Raw genomic sequence first — 25,782 nt, 5'->3', positions numbered from 1 at the left:
CTTGATGTAGGAAGGGACCTGATTTGCTAGTTCATTCCCTAGCAACAGTAAGACTGCCCATTGTTGTTCCTTCCTTTTCATGCATGTTATTTTAGACATTGCAATTCTGCACCTTCTATGTATCTCCTGCTGACTGTCTACTATTTTTCTGATTAGCGATGAAAAAGTATTTTGCATATTGGCTAGCCTTTTAGATTTCATCCTGTTAACTAATTAATCCCTTACATTTTAAAAACATGTTATTACACATGTCTTATTTGCCTGTATGGTCTTATTTGTCTGTATGGTGCTTACATACATTTCACATATTAAGGGTTGAGATTCATCATATTTTTTTAATAACAGTATCTTGTGTTTTAAACAAGTTTCCATATGCTACAGTCTGAAAGCACAAATTATGTCCTAAGTTTTAAACTATTGTTTTAAAAGCCTTCAATCTGCCACAAACACATTGATGATATCGTTAGAAATAGAGATCACATTTCCCCTCAAATTGGTAATTGTAGAAACACTGATTTTCAAAAACTTGCCAGTTTTTTGGTATTTTTATTTTTTAATTATTTTCACCATCTATTCATCACATATCCTGATGGAAGCTCCCTCTCAACTGACCCTCAGACCCACCCTCTTTCTCTCTTCCACCTCTCTCCCTTCCCTAGTCCCCTGAAAGGAGGAGTTCTTCATCACTGCCATCTGCCTATAGCTTGTTAAGTCTCATCAGGATGCCAGAACCCTCTTCCTCTGTGGCCTGGCAAGGCTGCATAACCAGGCATGAGTGATCAAAGAGTAGTCAACTGAGTTTATGATAGAGGCAGCTCCTGGTGCTCTCACTCAGAGATCCACATGTAGACTGAGCTCCCAACAGCCACATCCAAGCAGGGAGTCTAGGTCTCCATGCATGGTCCTCTGTTGGTGCATCAGTCTCTGCACCACTGGGCTCAGATTCTTTAGTTTTGTTGGTCTCTTTGTGGGGCTCCCATCCCCCTCTCTGCTGACTGATAAAATTTATCCATGCAGAAGGTTCTCACTCCAACTTTGAAACAAGAGAATAGCAGCATCCGGAACCGGCTGAAGTATTTTATGTGATGGCATCAGAGTATGAGAGCTAAACTATTCACTGGGAATCCTGGTAACTGGAAAGCATTGCTATTGCATGCATGCTAGTGGCTGGAAGAAACATGTTCATCAGGGCTGGGCAGATGGTTCAGCAGTTAAGAGCCATGGTTGCGCTTTCAGATGACTCAGATTCCATCCCCCAAACCTACCTTCCAGCTCACTACTGTCTGTAACACCAGTTCCACTGGATCCAATGCTTTATTTTGGCCTTCACAGCCTCTAAGCACACAGGGTGCACAGGCATACATGAAGGCAAAACACCCACACTCATAAAACATGCATATGAAGATGTTCATCAGTATTCAAATGTGCTAGTTCACACAGACAACACTGGAAACAACAGGCTTCAAATGTATAACTTGCTTTTATTAAATGGGGGAAAAATTCACGTTTTGTCAAAACGGCAGAAAACCCAGTAGCTTTAAAAAGAGTCAAAATATTGTCAGGCTGTTTGAACTGTTTTTGGAATAAAAGGGCAATTACATTCTTAAGGAAGTTCAGGACCCCAGCATGTTCCAGACCCAAGAACCACTGTAATACCTCAAGTACTGTTTTCCTCAACCATTCTGGCTTTCCAGAAAATATATATTATTATTTAGATAATTAGCATCTGAGCTATATAAATGACTATATTTTGCATTTTATTTTAATCAAAACCAGGATTTTCGGAACTTCTAACTTCAAAGTTCTGAATGTGGGCACAAACTAAACCCTAATCCTCCCTGTATACCAAATGTGAAATAACTGTCACAATATATCAACATTTTCACAGGAATATTTTAAGACTTCTGGCATTAGAAAATAAGTAATATCTGTGAAACAATGTCATAATTATATACAGAAAATATCTCAAAGTCTCCTTGTGCAACTTCTAGAGGTTAAAGTGTTCTATTTGAAAATACGTGTTGTATCCTATAAATCTGACACTTGTAATTAAAGAATACACAAAAAAAAATCTCACAGTGATTCTTCAATAAAGATAACTGAACATTATTTGTTGGATTTAATAGTTTTCCATGTCTTTCAGCAAAAAGACTCTATTATAATTTATGCTTCTAGTTATAACCTAACACCGAGACAGTGAATGTTAGCTTGTGCTTGCCTGTTTCTGTGTCAACAGTGTGTCTATATATCTCAATTTACATCTTCGTTTCATGGCAATACAGTATTCCAGAAGTGTAAAAAAAAAAATCAATATGCAGTGATTATTCACCATTGGAAAAAAACGAGTCATTTACACCTTGTTCAACATTTCTAAAGCAGCAATATTTAGCTATGACATAAAAAATGGCAAAAATTATTATAAATTATAAATTCTAGCCATTCTTCTTTTGGCATTAAATTCATAATACAAATGTTTATTCTTGAGCAGATTTGTATATTAATGTACATCTGGATATATATTTGCCAGTATCCTTTGCGGGCAGAAAGCTGGTCTGTGAAGTCTGTCACAGCAGGGCAGTGTTAGCACTGTCCTGGGCGTCAGAGGACAGGTGGCTGAGTCCCGACTTCCCGTTCACAGATATTGTATTCGATGGAACAGTAACCTAAGAGGAAGAAGAAACACATTTTGTTCCCATCAGTTTTTACAAAATGGGACAGCTGTCTAATTTTTAACAGTGATCACATTATAACTTCTGCTTAACTGTAAATGTTGGCCTTCAGTATTTATCATTCAACGATTTACAAATAATTAAGAATAAATGTTCTCTCTATCATGAAATGGAAAAATGACAGTTGCTATTTCTACAGCAAACAAGCTAAATAACCCATCAACACATCTTAGTTTTTATAGAATTATCAAGCCAACCTAAAAGACAAAAGCACAAACAGACTGCAGGCCACACTGTTGGAGCACAGTGTTAGCTAGATGAATCCTGTCTTCTTCAAAGTGCTTTGGAAAAAAAATGCAAAAAACTTAAGGTGAATTTTGCAAAATTCTTCAATTTTGCTTTAATGTCAGAGAGCAGTTCGAAATCCTCCTCTTAGCAACAACCTATATGTTCAAAACAGAAGCATCAACCACCAAAATTGGGTCTTTAAGAATTCTTCTATGGCAAGGGCTATAGCCAACTGTCAAGTCTATTAACTATTAAGCCTAGAATAATCGAATGATGGAAGGGCTTTACAGGAAGTTTCAATCAATAAAAACACTCAGCCTTCAAAACCCAATGGCTGAGTATTCCATTTGCAAGCCACTGGAGGAAAAAGAAAAACATTTAGGACAGTCAAGCAGGATGGAATACACCTGCCATCTCAGGACTTGGGACAATGAGGCAGAAGAGTTCCAGACCAGTCTGGGATGCAGAGTGAAATACCCCACCCCACTATCAAAAAAACCTGAAGAATTTTTCAAATTACTTGGAATTCTCAAGTATTTTCTAAAAGCCTCATAAGAATAGAATTTTTTTTAAAAAAATGAGTCATGAATAAATATATATGTCAAATATAAAATACAATAAAAATATAAGAAAAACAATCTCTAGGTTCTGATTTGACCAGGAAATATTTATAAAGTTATGAGGGTCCCTAGAACTGTAGTTATAAGTTATATGATCTATTTTTTGTGCATTCCCAGTACCCACAGAGGCCAGAGAAGAGGTCTGATTACGACTGGCATCATGGGAATTGAACCTGAGTCCTCTGCAAGAACAAGCAGTGCTCTTAACCTGCACCTTCTCTCCAGACCCCATTAAAGTTATTTTTAAAAAAACCTAATATTTAATAACTTACTGATGTGCCTGTTGATTATCTACTCTTGATGTTTAAAGAATTTTCATGAATAGTCACAAATTTTCAACTGTTGCTATGAGACACCAGTTAATTTTACAAAAAAAAAATTTAATGCATTTACAACCTGTGATTCTTTGCTTAAAATCAAACCAAAAAATAAATAAATAAAAATAAAGAACAGGCTAATTAACTATCATAAGCCAGTAAGAATCTGGGAAGCATCTGTGAGCTTTTTGTTCCTTTCATACTTCCATTTAGTCAAAGATAAATTTTACATTCTGAGACAATCTACACTATGAAGTAAAATATATATATATATATATATATATATATATATATATATATATATATACACACTTTAGACTCCGTTTTTAAAGCACACTCTATTTGTAACAATGTAATAGCCTAATTTCGAGTCACTTAGGGGCAACAGAAAGCACAGAAAGCACCCAAAGTTCTTTTGTCAGAATAGACCATCAGTAATGGGTGATTTGACTTCATTCTCTATGAACAATTTGTTGATTCATGATTCATGGATAAATTTGAAGACTGAACACAATTTTAAAATATTGTGCTAAGCTAATTAAAGCTTTTTGTGAGGACAAACCAGTCTCCATGGCTACATGGATGGTGAATGGGAGCAAGGTATGGAAAAAACCCAGGGAATCGTGAAAAAAACCACAGCATGTTCAGAGCCACATTCACACACAGACATGAACTGAACACTCTAATGTAGGTTAGCTGCTCTGCAGGAGCCACAGCCAAAGCCAAGCTGGTACCTGGAGCTCAACTGAACATCTGAGTTCAAAGAGACAAGCAAACATGGAACCACCTCCTCTTTATGTATTCAGATTTTGTCTGTCTTGAGCTTGGGCAGGATTTGCATTTGCATATGCTGTCACAGCCATTGTGGAGTTTGTATGTGCTGCGAGACACACCTATCGGTGCAAGAGTGGAATGGAGATTGTGGAAGAACCAACCACTTTCTGGTTGGATTTAAGACTTGTTCCACAATGTGAAATTTGTATCTGGAACAGTTATTGGAGTCTCCAAACCTTTAACTAGACAGGTCATAAGTCTTGGGGGAGAAACCTGAGACTATTCTTCTGCTAAACAAACATACAGTATTAAATCAACCCCTGATGGCTTATCAATATACCCATAGATTACTGCATCTCTCATGAACATCAGAAAGCTTCCTTTTTTGAAGTAGATGGCAAGTAACACAGAGACTTGGGACTCGTCAAGACTAATAGGATGGAAGACCACAAGATGCTCATCTCCCAATGGGACAGCCATATCACAACTCCTCCTCCCAAGGCTCAGTGACTTTTGGGAAGAGGACGCCGAGAGACTGAGTCTGGAATAGTGGATGACTACAAGAAAACAATGCTTTCTGGACACAACAGATCAGTTACACAAGGCCCCACCTTCAGCTGAGGTGCTATGGACAACTGATGGCTTCTGGCAAACAGAAAGTCAGTTTTAAAGGTGTGACTCTGTGGTAGGTTAACCACACTTCTGTAGGTAGCCAAATACCCAAGAATACATGGGGAGCATAAATTGGACTTATTAACAACAAAAAAACCCAAGACACAGAATAGGGTGAGAAAAGAATGAGAAGCATATATAGGGCAAGGGATGAATATGATTAAAACACCTTGAATGAAAGTCTCAAAGAACTAAGCAAAAGCTTTCTAAAGGAAGGAGGCAGATGGAGGAACAGTCAGAGGAGTGAAAGGGTAGTAGTTGTGGATAAACAAGATCAACATACATCGTATACATGAATGGAAATATCAAAGAACATAAAAAAAGGTTCCAGTAAGATAATCTATTCTTCAACAACACTATTGTTTGTTATTTCTAGAATTAGCCTAACATTTATTTGGAACTTTTCAACAGGTATGGCATGAGCACTGTTATACGTAAGTATTGGTTTGCAAAAGTAATTTTTAAGAGTATACACTACAGCGGAAATGCTGGTCGCCGAGTTTAGAGACTACTTCTTTTAACTATTTTCAGAGAAATGAAACAGAAATGAAACAGATTCTGTCTGAAATGTTCATTAAGAAACTTAGGAGTTGGCACTCTACAGGCTCTGAGCTGTTAATAACCTCCTACTCAATGAGATAGAGTTTTATCCTCAATAGAATCTAAAGTAATGAGTTTTAAATAGGATGCAATTATAGGCACATCATTTAGGTCTCCTTTCAGTTGGTTCAGATCCAGCTATCTCGAAGCTGAAGAATTTCCCATGTGAAAGCCCTGCCAAATCAGGCCCAGGAATCCACCAGTACCCAGCTGCTGGCCTTAAATACACTTGCAGTTCAATGTACAGTACTGTGCAGCAGCTACGCTGAAACTGGTTAGGATGTGCACTTGTCTGCTCCTAAGGCATTGCACGCAATTCCTGTGTCAGAACTGGGCTCTCCTGTGGACCAAAGGCAATGCTGCTTTTCAGGCCCAGGCTCCAGAGGTGGCCGCAGTTGGTTTAGCCACCTCTCTGCCCTGTGTGTCTAGTAAAATATTTGTGCCTCAAATTTATTGAATTGAGGAATATTAGATTGATGGCAATTGGGTGAAACATCTTTAACTTCCTGGTGAAGAACAGAAAATCATTTCATGAACAAGAATGTGATATTTATTTATATTGGTATATTCTCCCATTGACAAAGAAATTTGTGAGAACTGGCAAAATACTAATTTCAGTACTTAAGTATACATGAACTTTTTCTGCAGCCTTGGTGCCTGTGTATAACCTACAAATTTAGATCTGTCTTCTGAATTATTCCTTCAAGCATGTTTCTGTAATTTTGGAAACTACTTACCAACTTTGCTCTGCCTCACTGGTCTCACATGCACATGTGAACAAACAACACGCACACACACACAAACACACACAGACACAGAGGCAAAAGCCTTGGACAGTTCTGCATGACAAAGGCTTATGTGGTGGGAACACCTAAGATACTGGCTCTGTACTTCCATTTTCCATCACTTCTATTCACTAGTAGCTGTACTTTCTGTGGAACTCTACATTTTATTCAACAAGTCTTGTGGCCTTTCTTCAACAAGCTCCTAATGTGATTATCAAAGGAGCTCATGACATGAACTACCCATGGCGTCAGCAGAATAAGAACTTCCATGCTGAGGTGCTTCTCACGGCGACGGCTGGTCAGCCGGACCATGCTCTCTCAGGAGATGGAGGTGGAGAGGGAGGAGGGACTTTCCTGTGACGCCCATGTTCTGTCCAGAGGAATCGGACTTCTATTCCGCTGCTCTCCTACAGCTCAGCAAGGATGAGCCGGATCACGTGGTGGGCACCATGACCGTGGGCTCTGGGTGAGTTCTCCTCTGTACGCTCTAGCATCTTCTCTACCTTTTTTTCCACTCAAGCTATAAAACTGTCCCTAAAACCCACATACAGCAGTTACTTTGACCACTGAGAGATGACTGAAAACATAAATGGCCCCATTGGTAAAAATCACCCTATTTTGGAAAAAGGTATGTGTGGGGGATGTTCAAGTCTTTCTTACCGTGCTAACGTAATTTCTTAAAATCAGAGTCCAGGCTAGCTTTCTACATATACAAAAATGAATACAGTAATATTCTACACCTGGCCTGCAGAATGGAAAAAAATTTTGACATGTATTCGTATGCATGTAAGACGCTGAAATCCTTCAGTTTATACCTCAAAAATGGGCCCTGGAAGAAAAGTGTAATGTCCAGCATCTTTCCTGTCCATATTTGAATGTTAGAAAGATCTGCTGATCAAGTATTAGTTTTACAAGGCTGAAAATAAATCTGCGGTCACCCATTTGCTGGGTAAAACTTACTCTCTTCAGCTTGGCAGCAGCCTCTCCAGAACGGATTGCGGTCAGCAAGCTCTGCCGGACAAGCTCTGGGTCAGGGCTTGGCAATGTTAAAGAACTCTGTCTCTTAAGGGTGAGCGAAAGGCTATCAGCTGAAGTCAGCATTTGAGAACTCTGGTCATTCTGTACAGGTTTACTTTGCTATAAAAAATAAATGCAAGAAGCTTTTATGAATTCCAAGAGAAGACAGGCCTATTTTAAAAACATTTTTATTATTAAGTCTCTTTAAAAACCACTGTTTGCCATGCTAATGCTTTGACCCAGCTCTGTACCTTCACCCTGCACTTAGTTAGCTCTGCTGGTAGAGCCCAGTTTGGAGATCAAACATGTCCCTTCCTTTCTCAGCTTAGGTAAATCTAGAAGAAAAATGCTAGCTCTTTCTGCTTCATGAATACAGTGGCAATTTTACTGTGTGCAAATTTAAGAAACTAATATTGCAAACACATGGAACTGGCTACCAGAGCCAAAAATCATGATCAAATATTCCACACACTGAAAAAACAAAAAACAAACAACAACAACAAAAAAAAACCAATTCATTTTCATGGTTCTAACGTATTCACGCAAATGTGTAAGGCTGACAGTTTCATACTTTTGAATCTAGTATGTGAGTTAACAAGAGAATATTGATGTCTCTTAATTGTCTGAGTTTGTTTTTTTTTTTTGTTTGTTTGTTTCTAGAAAATAAGAGAACTATGAGTTGATCAGTTTTTCTTTATTTTTCCCTTAAGGCTTAAAACAAATGGTAAGAACTTCCAAACTAATCAGAAATTTAACTAAACCTCTTAAAAACAAAACTATAGTAATTGATTTAACTGAAAAGTATTATATCAAGCAATCTTTAAAATGTCTTTTACTAACTGTCAAATATGTATCTTTACTTTTTAAATGAACTAAATAGGGCTGAGGCTCTGACTCAAAAACGGTATCTAAGCTTCTATTATTTAGGAATGGTGATCCACTTCAGGGAAAATGCAGGCTCTTCCTCCAAGTTAAGAATTCATCTCTGCAGCACAGCTCTCTTCTTGATGCTAGATTAAACTAATAAACATAAATGTCAAACGTGTGAGGAAATATTCTTCAAGATAAATATTGCCTTAACAATATAAAAAATTTACTTGGCACCACAGTCACTGTTCTCTTAGTCTAGGAATGTTTGAAAAAGCTGTATAAAATACTCCTGGAACTGTCACACAAATGTCAAAGTATTCTTTAAACACTACCAGAGTAAAATACGCAAAGTAGCTTTGAAAGACTGCCTGCGGAATGCCATGAACGAGACTGTGAGTTTCGTCATCTCCTTTGACTATTTTATGTGAATCCAGAAAGCAGGCTGCTTAGATGGCAATTCAGGTCAATAGCATTTTTTCTAAATTACTATAGTTGGATATATTTTGGTCTACAAGCATATAATGGACATTTTAAAATATCCATTTAAAATGGATAATTTAATAAACTATATTAAAGCTACTTAAATTTTAAATTAAGCTATAGGTGAGATGTTTGGTGAACCAAAATTGAATGCACAAATTGGGAAATGTACACTGAGACACTTTTTGGCCCCTTCAATATGTGTTTTCATTTGTTTCCAATAATTAAAACTATGTATTTGGCAATTATATAATGCCATTTAAGTGGCAGAGAAACTAAACCATAATATCCAGAACAGTTAATGAAACTAGAAAAGCACAGAAAAATAGTCACTGCTCTACAGTGGCAATTAACAAGTGTAAGAATAAATGTGAAAATATTTGCTGGTGATACAGTTACGTAACAATGGCACTATAACACTATCTGGGTTATAGGAAAGATAATTCTCATAGTATAAACTCAAGTTCTTAAATATTACCAGTCTTCTTTCTAAAGATACTAATTCACAGTTAAGCAATACAGAAACCATGCCAAAATATCAGAATGAAATGAGCTGTCCCTTACTTTAACCAGTTTGTAGTGGAATCTGATTATACTGGAGAAGTTAAGGCATACCTTATCAACGTCATCAGGCTGGCAGACCTCTGCGTGGGTCTTTTCATCCTCTGTGTTAGCGGGAGGCAGGGCAGAAGAGCCATCCCTGGATGACTCTGGACATGCCTTACTGAAGGACTGTGACCTCTTCACCACAGCAAGGGCAAAGGCGGAGGGGCCAGAACTGGAATACGGTCGTGGGGCCCCAAACGTTTTCAAGGTCTTCAGGTTTACTGATGTTCCCTGACCACCACCAGCAAGAGCCACAGGCTTGGGAGCTACAGGGGGAAGAGATGTCTCAGCAGGAAGAGCTACAGGCTTGGGAGCTACAGGAGGAGGAGATGTCTCTGCGGACAGACCCATTGGCTTAGGAGCTACAGGAGGAGGAGATGTCTCAGCAGAAAGAGCTATAGGCTTGGGAGCTACAGGTGGAGGAGATGTCTCAACAGACAGAGACAGAGCTATAGGCTTGGGAGCTACAGGAGGGGGAAATGTCTCAGCAGACAGAGCCATAGGCTTGGGAGATATAGGAGGAGGAGATTTCTCAGCAAGAAGAGCCATAGGCTTGGGAGATACAGGAGGTGGAGATGTCTCAGCAAAAACAGCCATAGGTTTGGGAGCTACAGGAGGAGAAGCTGTCCCAGCAGGCTTCTGGGTGTTATCAACAGTTTTTGAAATATTGGGCAGTGGAGCAGAGTGAGTCCTTTCATTCAGGGGAGAGACACACTGTTCTGGAGGAAGCCGTGGGTCCCTTTGCACCTCTTTGATTGCTGGTTCTTTGGGGGTAGCCCCAGGGGCGGTGTGAACACTCTTAGCAGCTGCAGATGTCACATAGTGGCCTGAAGCTCTCTTCTGCATCTGAAGAAAGAACGAACTTGGCTTGGCCTGGGGATTTGAAGCACGGGATCTAAATTTTGCTTCCAAAATATTGTTTATATCTTCCAAATTTGGTGCAAAAGGAATGGTGCCCGTGTCTGTAGTCATTCTGGGAGGTTTGGGAGGGCTCATCTCAGTACCAGCGGGTAAGCTCACAGTCCTGTGCAAAAGATGCTCTGCTCCAAAGCTGGGCTTCGGTTTAAGGTCAGGCTGAGGCTCCTGTGAGCCTCTGGAAGTCAAAAGGGCTTCCGTCTGCTTGGCTGTTTCTTTCATATTCTCAAGCATCTGCTTCTGCTCTACAGCAGGCATCTTTTGATCTTCTTTATTCCCCACAGTTTCCCATTCCCCATCTTTCACCACTTCCAGGGACTTTGGAGGCACTATTTTATAAGTAGTCATTCCAATTTTAGGTATATACTCTCTTGTAATTTCATTTGAAGGCTTTGGCTTGGGATTGTGGTCCTGCCTGTAAAGTGGAAAATTCTTTAGGGGAGAAGCAGTTGGATTCTTATCACTTCCATCTACAGGAGACAAAGGGTCATCATTCCCATTTGTACACGCTAGCTCTTTCATGGGGAGTCTATCATGTACGTATGTTGGGGTGCCCTGACTCCTGAATTCTCTCGAGGCATTTACAGAATCTGGGAGACTTGCAGACGAGTGCTGAGCTGATCTATTGCTATTTGAAGTCTGCACAGACTCATCAACCCTGAGGTCAGATGAATTACGGTCTCCGTGATTCCCATCAGAACCACTGCAGGCAGGGGTGGCCTGAATTGCTGCATCCTGCATTTTTGCCTTTTCTACACTTGGTTGATTCCATTTTTGATCTGGTCCTGCTGATGCCGTTAGATGATTTTCCATCGAACTTTTAACATTATCCATTCTACATGCAGGAGAGACTGTCACTCTATCAGTTTCCATGTCCTTGGCTATCTTTGGGGCTTTGTCTTCTATGGTGGTTTCTGCTTTCCTCGGTCTGTTTTTCACATAGTCTGTGTTTGTGGCACCAACCATGGTTTCATTTTGAACTGCTGAGAGACAAAGAAAAAATACTGTTAAGCATATACTTTTAAAATGGAGAATTAAATTATTCAATGTGCCTCACCTATTATAACTAAGTTATATTAGAGTGCTACATACCATTCCCAGCTTCTTAATTACACAAAGGCAAGTACTAGGCACAGAAAAAGAATACAGGCTGTTTCCAAGAGAAAAATAATTAACTGTAAAAACATTTTTATAAATCCTTGATAAGCAACTCTAAGTCATCAGTGTTAAAACTCTGAATTTCAGGTCCCACATTTTCCATGAATTGACCTATTAATCACTCTGTTTCTCATCAACATTTCACAACTATTCCCAAAGACTGTCAAGAAGACCAACTAAACCCTGAGTATAGGTATATGAATGAGCTTCCCACATTCATTCATACCCAATGATGATGTTTACCAAATGTCTATGAATGACTGTATCATGTCAAAGAAATAACAATATAGGGAGAAGGTGGTTTCTACATAATCTTTCTTTTTTCCCCACTATTCAAAACTAACACTGACTTCTATAATGGGACAAAATGATGGTGCCATTATAAAAAATAGAATAAAATATCTTAAGGATAACAAAAATTAATTTTTAAAATCACCTACAACTTAATAAGGGTTAGTACAAAGTACATGTAGATGACAGAAAACATTACTGAGATATTCTTATAACTAACCTAGCACTAACCTAGCGTCAAAATCTTACTTATATGACTTAATTTTTTTTTTTTTTTAAAAAAGAAATGACTTGCTGATTTTTAGATGGTGTCAGTATCTAACCTGGGCTAGTGTCTCAGCCTTCTGAGTACTAAGATCACAACTGTGTGTCTTCATGCCAAGTTTAAGGAAGAGCTCTAAATACTGGGATCCACAAGAGTGGTAGAGGCCTGCCCTCTATGTGCAAGGCCTTGCATACAAAGCCTACCACTTAAAAAAAATAAGTAAATTAACTCTCAAATGAAATAGTTATAAAATCGTGGTTTTCAACAGCAGCACTATTGCCATAACAGTATATATAACAAATATCAGACCCAAGAAAAGTTGTAGAACCTTTTAATGTAGTATCAGGGAAGAGGACTAAAAGTGTAAAGAAATGGAATGGATAGAAACACAGTCACATTAGGTTTGAAATTCTGCAGTACATTCAGGGCAAACACCCACCACCACCACCATCACTACCATCATCAACAACAGAATTGGAACTATCCATTTCCTTTCCAAATATGAATTTTATAGCCCCGTGTTTGTTTTCTATGACTATTAGAATTTTCACTTGACACAGACTGGAACATAAGAATTTATAGGCCTTCCTTCCTTGTCCCTTAAGATGTATTATCATGCATTTCTTGAATTCTCTACTGAACATTATTCTATTCTGAAGCTCAATCCTATGCAGGTATGTTGTGTGTCTTGGTATTTTGTTGTGTGCTATAAAGATTTCACAGGAAGTCACTGATTCTGTTCCCTGGCCCAACGCCGTGTGACTTGGCTGTTAAGTCAGGAACACTGAAGTGCATGGTTTGCAGTAATCAACTGACAAAGTTAACACAGGTGAAGTGTGTGGATAGAAACTGAGGGGCCAACATAGATGGAAGCAGTTTGCTTTACAAGGACAGGATGACCCTTCGCCAATTGGCAGAACTGAACCCATTACATCACAAGCAAAAGAAGAAACTGCCTTAATTTGGATGTAAGAATGGGGAAATAGTGGCAAATGATGTTGCATAATTAGATGGCTTGAAAATCAAGCAGGCAAGTTTCATCTGAAGTGTGGCAATTTTGAGTATGAAGTAAAAACATGCACTAGGGAACTGAGAGGAACTCAGGTAACAGACAGATGCACACAGGACCCAACTATAAGACCTGTGGCTTATGTCAGGCAGACTCAAACAGTAGAACATCCATAGGAGCAGACACAACAGCTAAAAGACTACTGTGGGATTATACTTTTCCATGTTCAAATCTTTGGTTCACCGCTTACTAGCTGTGAGATAGTGTCTTCATAGCTTACTCACCAGTGAAGTGAATCTAAGAATAACAGTTCCCACAATATTCAAATGAGAGGCATGCACTGAGTCAATATATTAAAAAAAGTGACTCAACATGTTTTAGAACAGTCCTTGGTTCATCATAGTCTGTGACAGGGCTAGCTAGACATCAGTGTTTTTAACACTCACCACTCTCTTGGTCTGGATGCAGTATCTTCAAGTCTTTTATACTGTCAGATACCATGTCTTCATTGCTTCTATCACATACAACAGGATTATGTGGCCCTCTGCAAGACATGGCACTGTGATATGTGGAGGGTATTCAAACACATCATGAAAAAACACAGGCAATATTTTTTCAAAGACAGATGGTCTAACATAATCAGCCTTTCGGCCAGGTATTACAAATTTGATAGCAAAGAAAAATTTAACAGAGGAAATGCTGCTATGAAATATTAGCTTCAGTATACTGGTTCTATTGCAAAAGGAGAAGTAAGGGGCTTGGTAAAATGGACAGTCTTCCAAATGAATGTCCTTCCTTAGTTATTAGGAGCTATTTTTCTCTTAAAGAGAAGAAGAAATGAAACAGATCGTCTTAGTCTTAATCTGACAGAGTCAACTACATGAATCAGGATGTGAATTGACCTCACAGACTTTTTTTTCTGGTTACAGAAGAGTTTAATTCGGAGACAATCCCATGCAAATGAGGTAAACCTCTTACGAAGGAAGCTTATTTTGCTTGTTTGCGTTCACTTTAAGCACAGTATTGCATTTCAAACACAGTGCTTGTGGACTAGTGGAGCCTTCAAAATTCCTACATCAGCTAGACAGGGCTTCCTGCTTCTCAGACCTGACTATAAGAATGTGGGTGGCTTAATTTATTTCTAATTTACAGAGTGGCCCCAGTATGCAGGTAATGGAAATCCTCAGATGTATTCTGTACAAAGTGAAAACCCAATGATTTATTCGAGTCAAACAGATCACTGACAACATATATGACCAAACACACTCTTGTTTTTGACTCATACAAATTAACTATGTGTGCTGGTGACCTGACATGAGGATAATGAAACTCTTGAATTGGGTTTCATCAGAGTACAATCACATGCAGCTTGATACATTATTAGCAAGCATTTCACGAGTTTAGTAAGAAAGACAGAACTTAAACAGTCAATTATAGCTAAGCTAAGCTGTTGTCTCTCAGGACAAGAGCATTAAGCAAACAAGCCACCACCTCAACGTGTATCACAGAAACTACTTACTGTCCCTCTGTGGTTTTGCTTTCTTGAGTTTTCCCCTTGGAGATTGGAGAGGCCTCTCCATCACTGATGCCAAGGGCTGAATCAGGATCATTCTCCACCGTGTTTATATCAGTAGATACTGAAGCAACGTCAGGCGACTTCACAGAAATACTTTCAGCTTGATCTTTGGATGCCTCACCCAGTTCTTCCTTTTCATCTATCTCTTCAAGACTATAATCAGAGCTTACACCAGCTTAAAAAAAATGCAAATACAATCGTAAATATTAACCTGCCCTGTTCATCCTAAGCAATCAAGCAAGGAGGAGGTTTTTATAATAATAATTATTTAGACTCTTAAAATGTGGTTACAAATTAATAGTGAAATGCAGTTCTAATGGTGAATGGTCATGTGCAAATATAAGCAGATCATCTCACACTCCTATCATTCTAGAACCATGCTCTATCACTCTGAGCTTTATTCAGTGAAGGTGAATCTTATAAACTTCACAAAATTGCATTTAGGAATGAATGGCTTTGACTGGGTAGCTTTATAGTCAAGTAATAATAATATGAACTAAACAAATTAGCAACTTTAAATTCAAACTAATAGTACATGAGATTTTTGTACTGTCTACTGGTATGTATGTAGACTGTCTCAGTAGACACCAGCACTGCTGCAATTGAGGGTTTCTGAGTCTCCTTTGGAAATATTAAAGCTCACACCTTCTGGTATGAAAGTAGAATCCTAGGACAGGGCTAAGAACTGTCAAGATTCTTTAGGTGTTTCTAATGTGCAATCTACACTAAGTTATTTATCTAACTGCTTAATGTATTTTTTTAAATAAAAGAGAATAAATATTAACCAGTGCAAATCAATTTTCATTCTCACTCATGTTTTTTTTTTTTTCTTTCCCTAGATGTGATACTTAACCCTATGACTTTATGCATGCTAGGGAAACAATTTACTACTGATCCATGTTCACAGCCACTTTATAGTATTTTTCCCAAGAAATTTCCCAAATTGGTCTTGAATAATGTTCTGGAGCTCAGGAAGACTTAGACTTGCAATCCTCCTGCCTCAACTTCCTGAGTATGTGAAATTACAAAATGGGATTACAAATCTCGGTTCCAGTTACTGTTGTTTTAAGTTTTTTGTTTGCTTATTTTGTTTCCCTTTTCCTTTCTTGTTAAGGTCTCGTTGTGTTGCCAAGGCCAACCTCAGAATCTTGAAACTCTGAATGCTCCAAATATAGCCACAAGTCCCCATGCCTAACCGAAGCAGCTTCCTGTGACACTTTTTCCTATATGCCAGAAAGTATAACTTAAACACACAGGCAGATGTCCACGCTCACATTTCCTTTTCTCTTTTTGTTAGCTTAATTTAAACTCAAGTACATTATCCTCAATGCTTTAAGCCTTCCTCCCTCTACTTATACTTAAGTTTCATCCCATACTAAAAAATAAGTGTGTGCAGTTCTTTTCAACAGTTTTGGGTAATACTTCATTCCACAACAATTTCTTTTTATCATTATTTATTACTACCCACAACAATGACAGTAGAAGAGAGAGAGAGAGAGAGATTCCAGCAACTAAGTGCTCATAATTCTTGCCAAGATTAGCTGTGGAAGTTAAAGTATACACAAGGCTCCGGATTTTCTGCTTAAACAAATTAAACATCTCCATTCACATCGTAGCATCTGAATGAAGTTTAACTTTACCTCGAGAGAAGGCAGTAAGGTCATTTAGCACTGCCACAGTGGCCAAACCAACCATACACTGTAACATATGTTTAATTTTAGTTTGAGACAGGTTAGTGTGTTAACTGCTGACATTTAATAAATACTATGAGCCAGGTGTGGTGGCACACACCTTTAATCCAAGCACTTGGGAGACAAAGACAGGCAGATCTCTGGTGAGTTCAGTACCAGCCTGGTCTACAGTGAGTTAACGGACAGCCAGGGTGATGTAGAGAGAACCTGTCTCTAAAAATAAAGTATGGAAAAAGACCGAAAAAAAAAAAGATAAAACAAAAGAAGAAAGGAAGATACAAACACGACACAGGAGAACACCTTCTCTAAGTATTTTAGGCTAACATGAGCAATACCCATTCCAAAAAAAAAACCCCACAAAACAATAGAAACATAGAAACAATACAAAATCAATGCCAGGTGCGGTGCACATGCCTTTAATCCCAGTGCTCAGCAGGCAGAGGCAGGTACCTTCCAATGTGTTTTTGATCAGCCTGGCTTATACAGAAAGTTGCAGCCAGCCTGGCTACACGGACCTTGTCTCAAAAAGGGGGGGGGGGGTTTAGTAACATTGATTACTCCCTTTACAAAAAATAGGTTACTCAGAAAAAAATGTTACTGAATTTAAACAAAATTGAAACACATGAAGATGAAATGCAACTAATGTTTCACAGGCTGTGCTTGTTTGCAGCCTTTGACTTATGAAGCTATGAAACCGAACATTTAAACGTGTTTCCAGATGCCACATTTTTCCTGGTTATCACCAAAGTGCAAAAACTGTTTGACAGATACTATGCCTCTGGCAAAATACAATTCTATTAAATCAATCCTAACTACTCTTTCAAGTCAGCACTGTACTGTGATGTAAGGATGAGTTACAACTTCATTATCTATTTTACAGTTTGGAAACATTTGGGTATTTTCCCCTTTGGAGGCAATTACCCTGAGGGATTCTATAACACTGCAGGGTTTGTGTAGACTCAGGCTTTCATTTTTCTTAGAAAAAATATCCATGGGCAAGGTTTGTTGAGTCATATAGGAAATGAGTTTATATATTTCATTTTAAAATACCCTGCCAAGGGTTAGGCTATAGCATCAAGGCCTGAGGCTAATCTCCAACAGGGGGAAGCCCCTCCAAAAAAATTCCTCATCAAATTGTTTGCCAAAGTCCTCAAACAATTTTGCATTCTCACAAGGAGCATGTGACAGTATAACTAATTTTACCAAGTTTGAAATGATAAATAGCTTATGTTTTTAGTCATTAAAAAAGAGTAAATTTATAAGAAGACTCAAGTATTATATAATTATAATACTGTGCTATCTTATAAGAAAATAATTCTACTTTTAAAAGAGGAAAAGCATCTGAGAATAACATAAGAGAAAATAAGCCACATACAGCTGGTAGAGGGGGAGATTTCAGTAATGAGTGTGTGTAAATATTCTCTTGTATACTCATTGAGAATAATAAAGTGCAAGCAAGCCTTCGGAACTGTAGAAAGCCAAAGCACAAGTGGAAGTGATCCCCAGAGCCACTGCTTGACTCCTCTCCCACTTTGCTCAGCTTATTTAGACGGTTCAGGAAAACAGCACATTTCAAACCTGGATAAGATTTCAAAGAAAAGGGGCAAATGTTTCTTCACTGGTGAGTGTTTTACAGGAGGTAGCAAGCAATCTGATCTCTACTGGATGGCACATACCAAAGCCCCAGCCAGTTAGAGCCCAAGCACGTACATGTCAAGGATGCTACAGCTGCCTCTGGAGTTCCAGGGCCCTCAGAGAGCGAGGTTTCCTCCGCCGGTTTGGGTATAGTACACTGCTCCTGGCTTAGGAACCCAGGGCCAGGAGAGCCCTCTGCCAAAGAAGGAGAGTCTGTAGAAATGGCACTTAGACAAGAGAGTTACAACAAAGCAAGCAGACATCCAGATACAATGAGAAATCAGTGCTGCTAGCTCACATTTACCCACTGAAGAGCCCTGAAAAGGGAAAGCAAGAAAGATACAGGACAAAGCATGCCCATCTTGCCGAAACTTTAAAACCTTCCTATTCATATATATTTTATGTTGGCAACATTACTGATAAATCTGAGATGGTGTTGAGACGTACTGGGGTGCGTCCCTACCTAGAAGGAGGCTGATAACTGTGTAATAGGCATGCATAAGGAAAAACAAGAGAGCAAACAGAAAAAGCACTTGGGGTTCAACCCCAGAACTGAAACTGTGACCTCTGCCAGCCTCCTATCCTAGTGTCTAATCCTCAGGGGAGGAAACAAAGGATTTGTCTCATAGTACATGTTGGGAAAGGAGGCCAAAGAATTCAAATTCTCAACTGTCAAGATATTACTTGCTTTCACGACTTCAGGGTGGGGTGACCGGTCATACCTGGGCTGGACACGCCCTCAGGAGAGTTTGCTTCCAAAATGCTGTCTGGAGCCATCCCGTCTTCCAAAGTCGGGGCTGAAAGATGCCAAACAACTGATGACAACTCTTGCGGAATGTTCTGTTTTTAACTTATCCAAGAAAGATGAGCCTAAACTTACTAGGTCATTTTACCATCCAGTTGTGAAATGAGTAAAAGTTCTACCACCAACCCCATTCCTATGTGGTCAATCACGGATGGCAGTTTCTTTCTGGATAAATCTGCACACTGTTCACATGCCCTTTGTGATAATGAAACTGTATCATTTTGTCATTTTTGTTATAGGTGTTTTCAAAAGCAGATACAAATAGATTCTTTTAAATCTAGTATCATTAGCAATACATATCTGTATGCATGCATATATGTAGTATGTGTATATTAGCTCCAAGGGCATCCCTTAAATCCCAGCACTCGGGCAGAGGCAAACAGATCTCTGTGAGCCTGATAACAGCCTGGGCTGATTGGGGAGTTCTAGGATGGCCAAGGCTGTATAGCGAGAACCTGTCTAAAATTTTAAAAAATACATAATAAATTAAATTTTAAAAAGACAAGTTATGTCTCATGCTGTTGTCACTGACTATGAAAACACAAACCAAAGCCAATAGATTGTTCTAGGGAGAATACCGTTATCAGCTGCAGGGCCATTTTCATCATTCTGATGCAGGGGTGTTTTTGAAGGTGGGGCAGGTGCTTTTCGCTTTGTTCTTTTCAGAGACGAAGTTCCCACTGATGTGCTACTGAGCTGCAGTGACCCTGTCCTCACCATGACCCCTTCAGAGGAACTCTGTAGAAAACAAAATGGCCATACAATTGTATATTCAGATGTCAACCAACCACCAGCTCCAGGATAGCCCTGACCTCCAGAGCAAACGTACCAAATGCCAAAACAGACCACAGCAGTCATTCGTTCAAAACTAGCATCTGCCATAGATAGATGGTAGATTAGGGCATAGATAGGCAAAGAAACAAATGAACAAATACACAAAAAAATGACCCTTCTAAAATATTTAGCCTAGGATGGGATGGGTCGACACACCAATAACAAACTACAGTGAAATGAGAATTGGGAGTGACACAATTAAAAGCTAACTTTTGACCAAAAACAAAAAAACAAAAAACAAAAAACCTCTAGACAATCTATTGGATGCAAAGGACAGTATACAGGGGGTAGAGAGATGGGTCAATGGGTAGCACTAAGTTGGGAGTCCTGACACCAACTTCAAACCCACACATGGCACCCCACATCTGTAACCCCGTGTGTGCAAGGGTCGGGAGTGGAAACAGGTGGATCACAGTCCCTCTGGGAGACCAGTCAACCCACTGGTAAGTGCATGGTTCAGGAAGAGACCCTGTATCAAAAAAAAATTAGGGCAGAGCACAATAGAGAGAGATACCTAATACTAACTCCTGGCTCTCCCACCTGCATGGATAGGACGCCCTCATGTGCAATGCAGCACACAGATAGGTGTGAGAAGGCACTCGTGCGCATGAGCTCACATGTGCACACACACACACACACACACACACACACACACACACACACACGATAGAAAATAGAAGGGAAGGTCGCCTTACACTAAGGGATGACTTAGGGTCCCAAGATGGCTCAGTGGGTAGAAGATCTTACTGACAAGCCTAGTGACTTGATCGAGGACCTATATGACGGACGAAAGACTAACTTTTCCAAAGCTGCCTTCCGGCCTCTTCATGTGCAATGCAGTACACATATATGCGTGTGAGACGGGCAGTCATGCCTGTACGCACACAGAGACGCGCACACACCTACTACACACTTAGAAATGGTAAAAACAAATTTAAAGCGCTGACCGAATATATGTTTTTCTGTACGAAGATAAACATGGAAAACATGAAAAAAAATTTACATGTGACATGGAAATGGAGAGGAGAATGATACCGAGGGCTGTTCTCTGGGTCTCGAACTCTCTCGTGGTAACAGCATCATCTTTCTCATTCTTTGCACCTCCTCAATGAATCCCACCTGCTTCCCAGTTTGACGCTTTTAGACAAGCACTTCATGGTTTTCTAGCTACTACAGAGAAGGATGAACTATTCAGTCTGGTCGGTTCCCTCCCCAACAGAGTAAAAGGGCAGAGTTTTGTTTTCCCTATTCTGCCCACTCCTATATTTCAATAGCAATGTCTGACTTAATTATTATAAGAAGCTGAGGTAAATTTGAACTGGGAATACATATATATCGTGGGTTAATCTAATCTCACAAGAAAATTAAGTACATTAAAGGGTAGTAAACTAATTCATGGGAAAATTTTTCATTCTTTCTACTTGTTTTGGCTTTTTGTTATTGTGTTTTGTTTTGTTTTTACTGTTTTCCAGACAGGGTTTCTCTGTGCAGTCACGGCTGTTCTAAACTTGCTCTATAGAGCAGGCACCAGCCTCAAACTCAGAGATCCCCCTGCCTCTGCCTCCCATATACTGGTGTTAAAGGTGAACTCTGTCCAGTTTCATAGGAAATTTTCAATCCTTATACCTTGCTATGAATTAAGGAAAATTTTAACAAATTTACTACTTCATGATTTTTACATACTTTTCCAAAGAAACCCCCCAACCCCAGGCAAGATTTAAAAAAAAAAAACGTTTGATTTAGCACCTTCATCAGGTTCTAAAGTATACACCTCATGGGAACAAGCCCTGAGGCCCACAGCAGCACTCATTCAGCTACACAAATCTCTCTACCCACACACTCTCTTCACAAAGGGGCTCCACCATGACCTCTGTGGTAGCCAACAATTAAATTTCCATAGCACTTGGTAAAACACCTACAGCCAAACCTAAGCCAGCCCTTACCAAACTCCTCTCCTTCCTCTGGAACTCTTCAGACCCCTCTATAACCATGTAAGGTAAAAGCTACAATGTGTGGCCAAGCCCACATTTGGATTCAGAGTCACTAACGTCAATCCTGATTAAATATTGCAATCAGACCCCTTGGGAGGGCATGCAAATGCATCCTTAATGGACTTATGAAATAACTCAAGGACCTTTGTGACAAACAGCTGAGAATGAAACACAGGACCTGGTAGTGTTTAAATACCATATTCAATGGAACATAAAGTTAAACAGGCTTTCTGCTACTGTCTCTGTGTTCTGAAACTTTCGTTTAGTACCTTCTGAAAGTAACAAATTCTCTTCATACCATCCAAGTGGAGGTTTGGCAGGCAATGTTGTCCACGCTGGCCAAAAGGCAGAGCCTGTACTAAGTCACCAGGCTATTCAGGGCATAACAAAGCCTGTGTTCTTTGAAGATGCATGAAGATTGTCCTAACAAATTTTTTTTTTAATTTCCATCATAGAAGATGATTATGAAAAACTGCTAGAAGAACAGAGAGATGGCTCATCAGTTAAGAGCCCATGCTGATCTAGAAGAGGACTGGAGTTTGATTCCCATCACCTCCGTCTGGTAGCTACTGCCACATGTGGAAACTCAGCTCCAAGGAATCCGATGCCCATTTCTGGGCTCTACAGACACCTGTACACGTGTGGACACACACACACACACACACACACACACACAAACTTAAAAAAAAAAAAAAACACCTCCTATGACCGTAAATGTATCTAACAAACATATCCATAGGTGCATATTAGAAGGTTTTGGCTGTAGTGTTTCAAAAATACTTCATGACCTAAAATGTCGAGTGTCACATGACATTTGGAAGGAGAAATGACGAATTAGTAAAGAAGAAGCATGAACATAGGCAAATAATGAAAATCACTGGCGACCTGATGCTGATCTATACACCGTGCTGTATGGGAGCAGGTAGCCAATGCAGACAGCATCAGGGAAGCCTCACGTTCTAAAGGATCTGTCACAGCACTTTTTAAATGTTCACCTCAAAAGTTGAAAGCATTAGAGGTGATTTCTCGATGGTTTACTTCCTTTGATAAAGCCTGGGCGGAGCGCCACTCCCACTGTTCTTCTGGCTCACCGGTGGGTGAGAACACTGTAAGGTGATGAGGAAGTAACCGCTAGAGCGCTCGCCGATTGCTTCCCCGTGAGGTGTAATAGCATGCCCTCACCTCTAGGCTGTATCCCCTACCCCTGCTACTGGCACTTCCGCTCTTCTGCCTGATAAAAGCCACGGTGTGAATTTCCTCTGGCAAAAGTATGTGGTTAGAGTCAGTGCTCTTAAATGTGGGATAGAGGAGTATAACAAAGCAGAAGACACAGAAATAGAAAGGGGAGGGATTTCTATACACAGGCTCACAAATTTCTATGAACCTATCTATAACTCAAAGGCCCACAGAATGCCCAAAGATTCATTTATCAGTCTGGAGGTCTTAGAAGCCAGCCAGTAAAAACTTTTTACATGATATTTACATTTCTAGGGATAAGGAATTTAAAACATATCAAAATGAGATGAACTGCAGTTTCATAAATGGTCTAAGTTTTTTCAGTACTATTTATGAAGACAGCTGAAAGGGGAAAACACAGATATCCTAGGAATGGGTTTTATAATCTTATCCTGTGAGATCCACCCCCTCAGCCTGCAGAGTAGAGACAGGAATGCACATTTCTACAGACGCAATTTGGATCAAAGGTGCTAAGAAGGTGGACACCAGGGGAGAATGTGACTGTTGCTATCACAAGGCTTGACCTGAAGTCCTGTCATACCCACAGTCTATGTGGTGAGTGTTTTGTTGTTAATAAATGTTAACAACAAAATACAAATGTAAGGGTTGGTGTAAATGGTCCAAAGGCAGGAATACTGAACAAGTAAGAACGGTGACTTTAGATAATAAGCAATAAGCTGATGACAGAAATACATCTATTTCCTTTTGATTTATGAATGAGACTAATGTGAGAGCCTTTAATAAAGTAGCTTAGACGCTTTATCATCTTGTAAGATGGGAAGATGAGAGGCGACTGGTTACCACAAAGAGTTTTCTCAGGAGAAAACTACAGTCAGCTAAGACAAGCTGACTAAGATAAGATAAGCCAATGAAAACTAAGGGCAGAGTCAAATGTGAAGATCCTTTATGCTGACCACAGCACCACTTTTTATAATACAGGGTGAAACCCTAGGCCTCTATACGGTGAAGTCGTCTTTACTATACTTAATAGATCTTTTGGTCAAGGTCTTTATGAATAGAAGGGACATACATGCAAGTTAGAAGGCTTCAGTGTTTCTTAACTAACTTATAGCCAAGTAAACTATTACACATTGAGGTCGAGTATGTGACATGTAAGGCTGGAGAGGCTCCAAAGTCAAGAAGATCAAACACTAGAACAGAGACTTGCACAATGACTACAGTTACAAAGAAACACATTCTGAGCTTCCAAAGTGACCAGCCAATTTATTCAGTACCATTAAAGGTGAACTTGTCTAGTTGGAGAGAGGCTTACCAAGCGTTCCCAGTATGGAAGATGGTATACTCTAATGGTGACTAACAGAATCTGGAGCCAGGATTAGGGGTTCAGCAAGGGAGGAAATGTTTTTGTCTCGGGAACTCCTGCCTTGTCAAGTATAGATAGTAATTACATTAACTATGAAAACTATGTCAAAAAGGGACTACGTTACCCAAAGGACATCATGCATGTCCTATAAGAGTAATGCCTAGCACACAGTACATACTATATAGATATTCGCTGGCACTACTACAACATTCGTCCATTTTTCAGGCCATGAATGTTATTTTGTAAAGAATAAAATAAAATGATAGGTACTGAGGGGGGAAGAGTTACGGATATAAAATGCAGTCATTTAACACCATCTGTCCTGAGCTTGTTTGGAAGGGCTAGAAGGGGAGCTCAGCTCCTCAGGACGCTTGAGCGAAGGGTCCTCCTTTTCCACTGAGCTCTCAGCTTCTGCAGGGACACACACGGAGAAGAGGGGGAGGAGACACTCGCCTAGACAGCCAGATCAACCCTGGCAATCAGTGGGATGACTGATGTAACCAGATCTCCCTCCCCACTGGCCGGGCTGCCTTGCCTGGACTCAGAAGATGAGGATGAGCTCAGGCCTAACCTGACTTGATGTGCTAGGGTGGATTGGTGGTGGTAGGGGCTCCCTGTTCTGAGGAAAATAGGAGGAGGAAGGTGGGAGGGGGAACTGGGAGGGAAAAAGGGAGGGGGCTATGATTGGGATGTAAAGTGAATATATAAATTTAAAATGAAAATAAATAAAACAATCTATCAAAAAATTAATAAAATCATCTATATTTATAGATACTGGAAGTGGACTACTTCTGGAATCTGTCCTAGAATCAACTCTAAAACCAACACTGCTTATGTTCTGCATCCGTGCTTGGCTTATTGCATATGCCAGGCTTACTGCCTGAAAATCTCCACTGTTAAGTCATTTCTCCATACCATTAAAGACTTTAGTAAAAATTAAGGTTTAACACTGGTTTGTTACATCTTGGCCATGAGTAGTTAAATGTGTACTATGGGATACACATTTGAAGAATTTCATAAGCATTATTAATTAGAATTACCTGCTTACAATTCTTCAGATTTGCTATCAAATTTCAATCCCTTCAGTCAAATTATGACAACCTTTAAAAGAAGGGCTGAGATTAAATCATTTTTAAGTCTGAAGGTTTCGCAACATGAGAAAACAGGTTTCTAAACTCCCTAAGAGAACCTGCCTTGGTTAATCATTAGCTACTCAATTATTTGCTCTAGGTAAAGCCACTGATAAAGCTGGGCAATGTTAGTGAGTCCTACTCCTCAAACGGGACCACACACCCCCAAACTTTATGACCTGTGAAAAAAAGAAATATTACAAGGAAAATTGGAACATGCAGGT

The 25,782-nt window shown here is 39.6% G+C and overlaps 1 protein-coding gene across 11 annotated transcripts in view; it reads right to left on the bottom strand.

Moving 5' to 3' along the window:
• Window positions 1-1,461: 1,461 nt before the first annotated feature.
• Window positions 1,462-25,782, bottom strand: part of Cobll1 (cordon-bleu WH2 repeat protein like 1) — a 140,130-nt gene continuing 115,809 nt past the window's right edge. For 3 of the 11 annotated variants that reach the window (XM_055600420.1, XM_055600424.1, XM_055600427.1), the window contains 8 exons: window positions 19,622-19,781; window positions 18,961-19,035; window positions 18,314-18,451; window positions 14,856-15,087; window positions 13,783-13,880; window positions 9,708-11,596; window positions 7,686-7,862; window positions 1,462-2,663 (listed from right to left, as the gene is read on the bottom strand). In XM_055600420.1, coding sequence (XP_055456395.1) covers window positions 2,565-2,663; window positions 7,686-7,862; window positions 9,708-11,596; window positions 13,783-13,880; window positions 14,856-15,087; window positions 18,314-18,451; window positions 18,961-19,035; window positions 19,622-19,781 — 2,868 coding nt within the window. In that variant the 3' untranslated portion in view covers window positions 1,462-2,564. The remainder of the gene's footprint in view (window positions 2,664-7,685; window positions 7,863-9,707; window positions 11,597-13,782; window positions 13,881-14,855; window positions 15,088-18,313; window positions 18,452-18,960; window positions 19,036-19,621; window positions 19,782-25,782) is intronic. The other 8 variants (XM_055600422.1, XM_055600425.1, XM_055600428.1 and 5 more) reach the window with 6 other exon arrangements.

The sequence above is a fragment of the Psammomys obesus genome, unplaced genomic scaffold (assembly GCF_907164565.1).
Source record: "Psammomys obesus unplaced genomic scaffold, mPsaObe1.curated_primary_1811, whole genome shotgun sequence".
NCBI classification, from domain to species: domain Eukaryota; kingdom Metazoa; phylum Chordata; class Mammalia; order Rodentia; family Muridae; genus Psammomys; species Psammomys obesus.
This window is presented reverse-complemented; position numbering and strand designations above follow the sequence as displayed.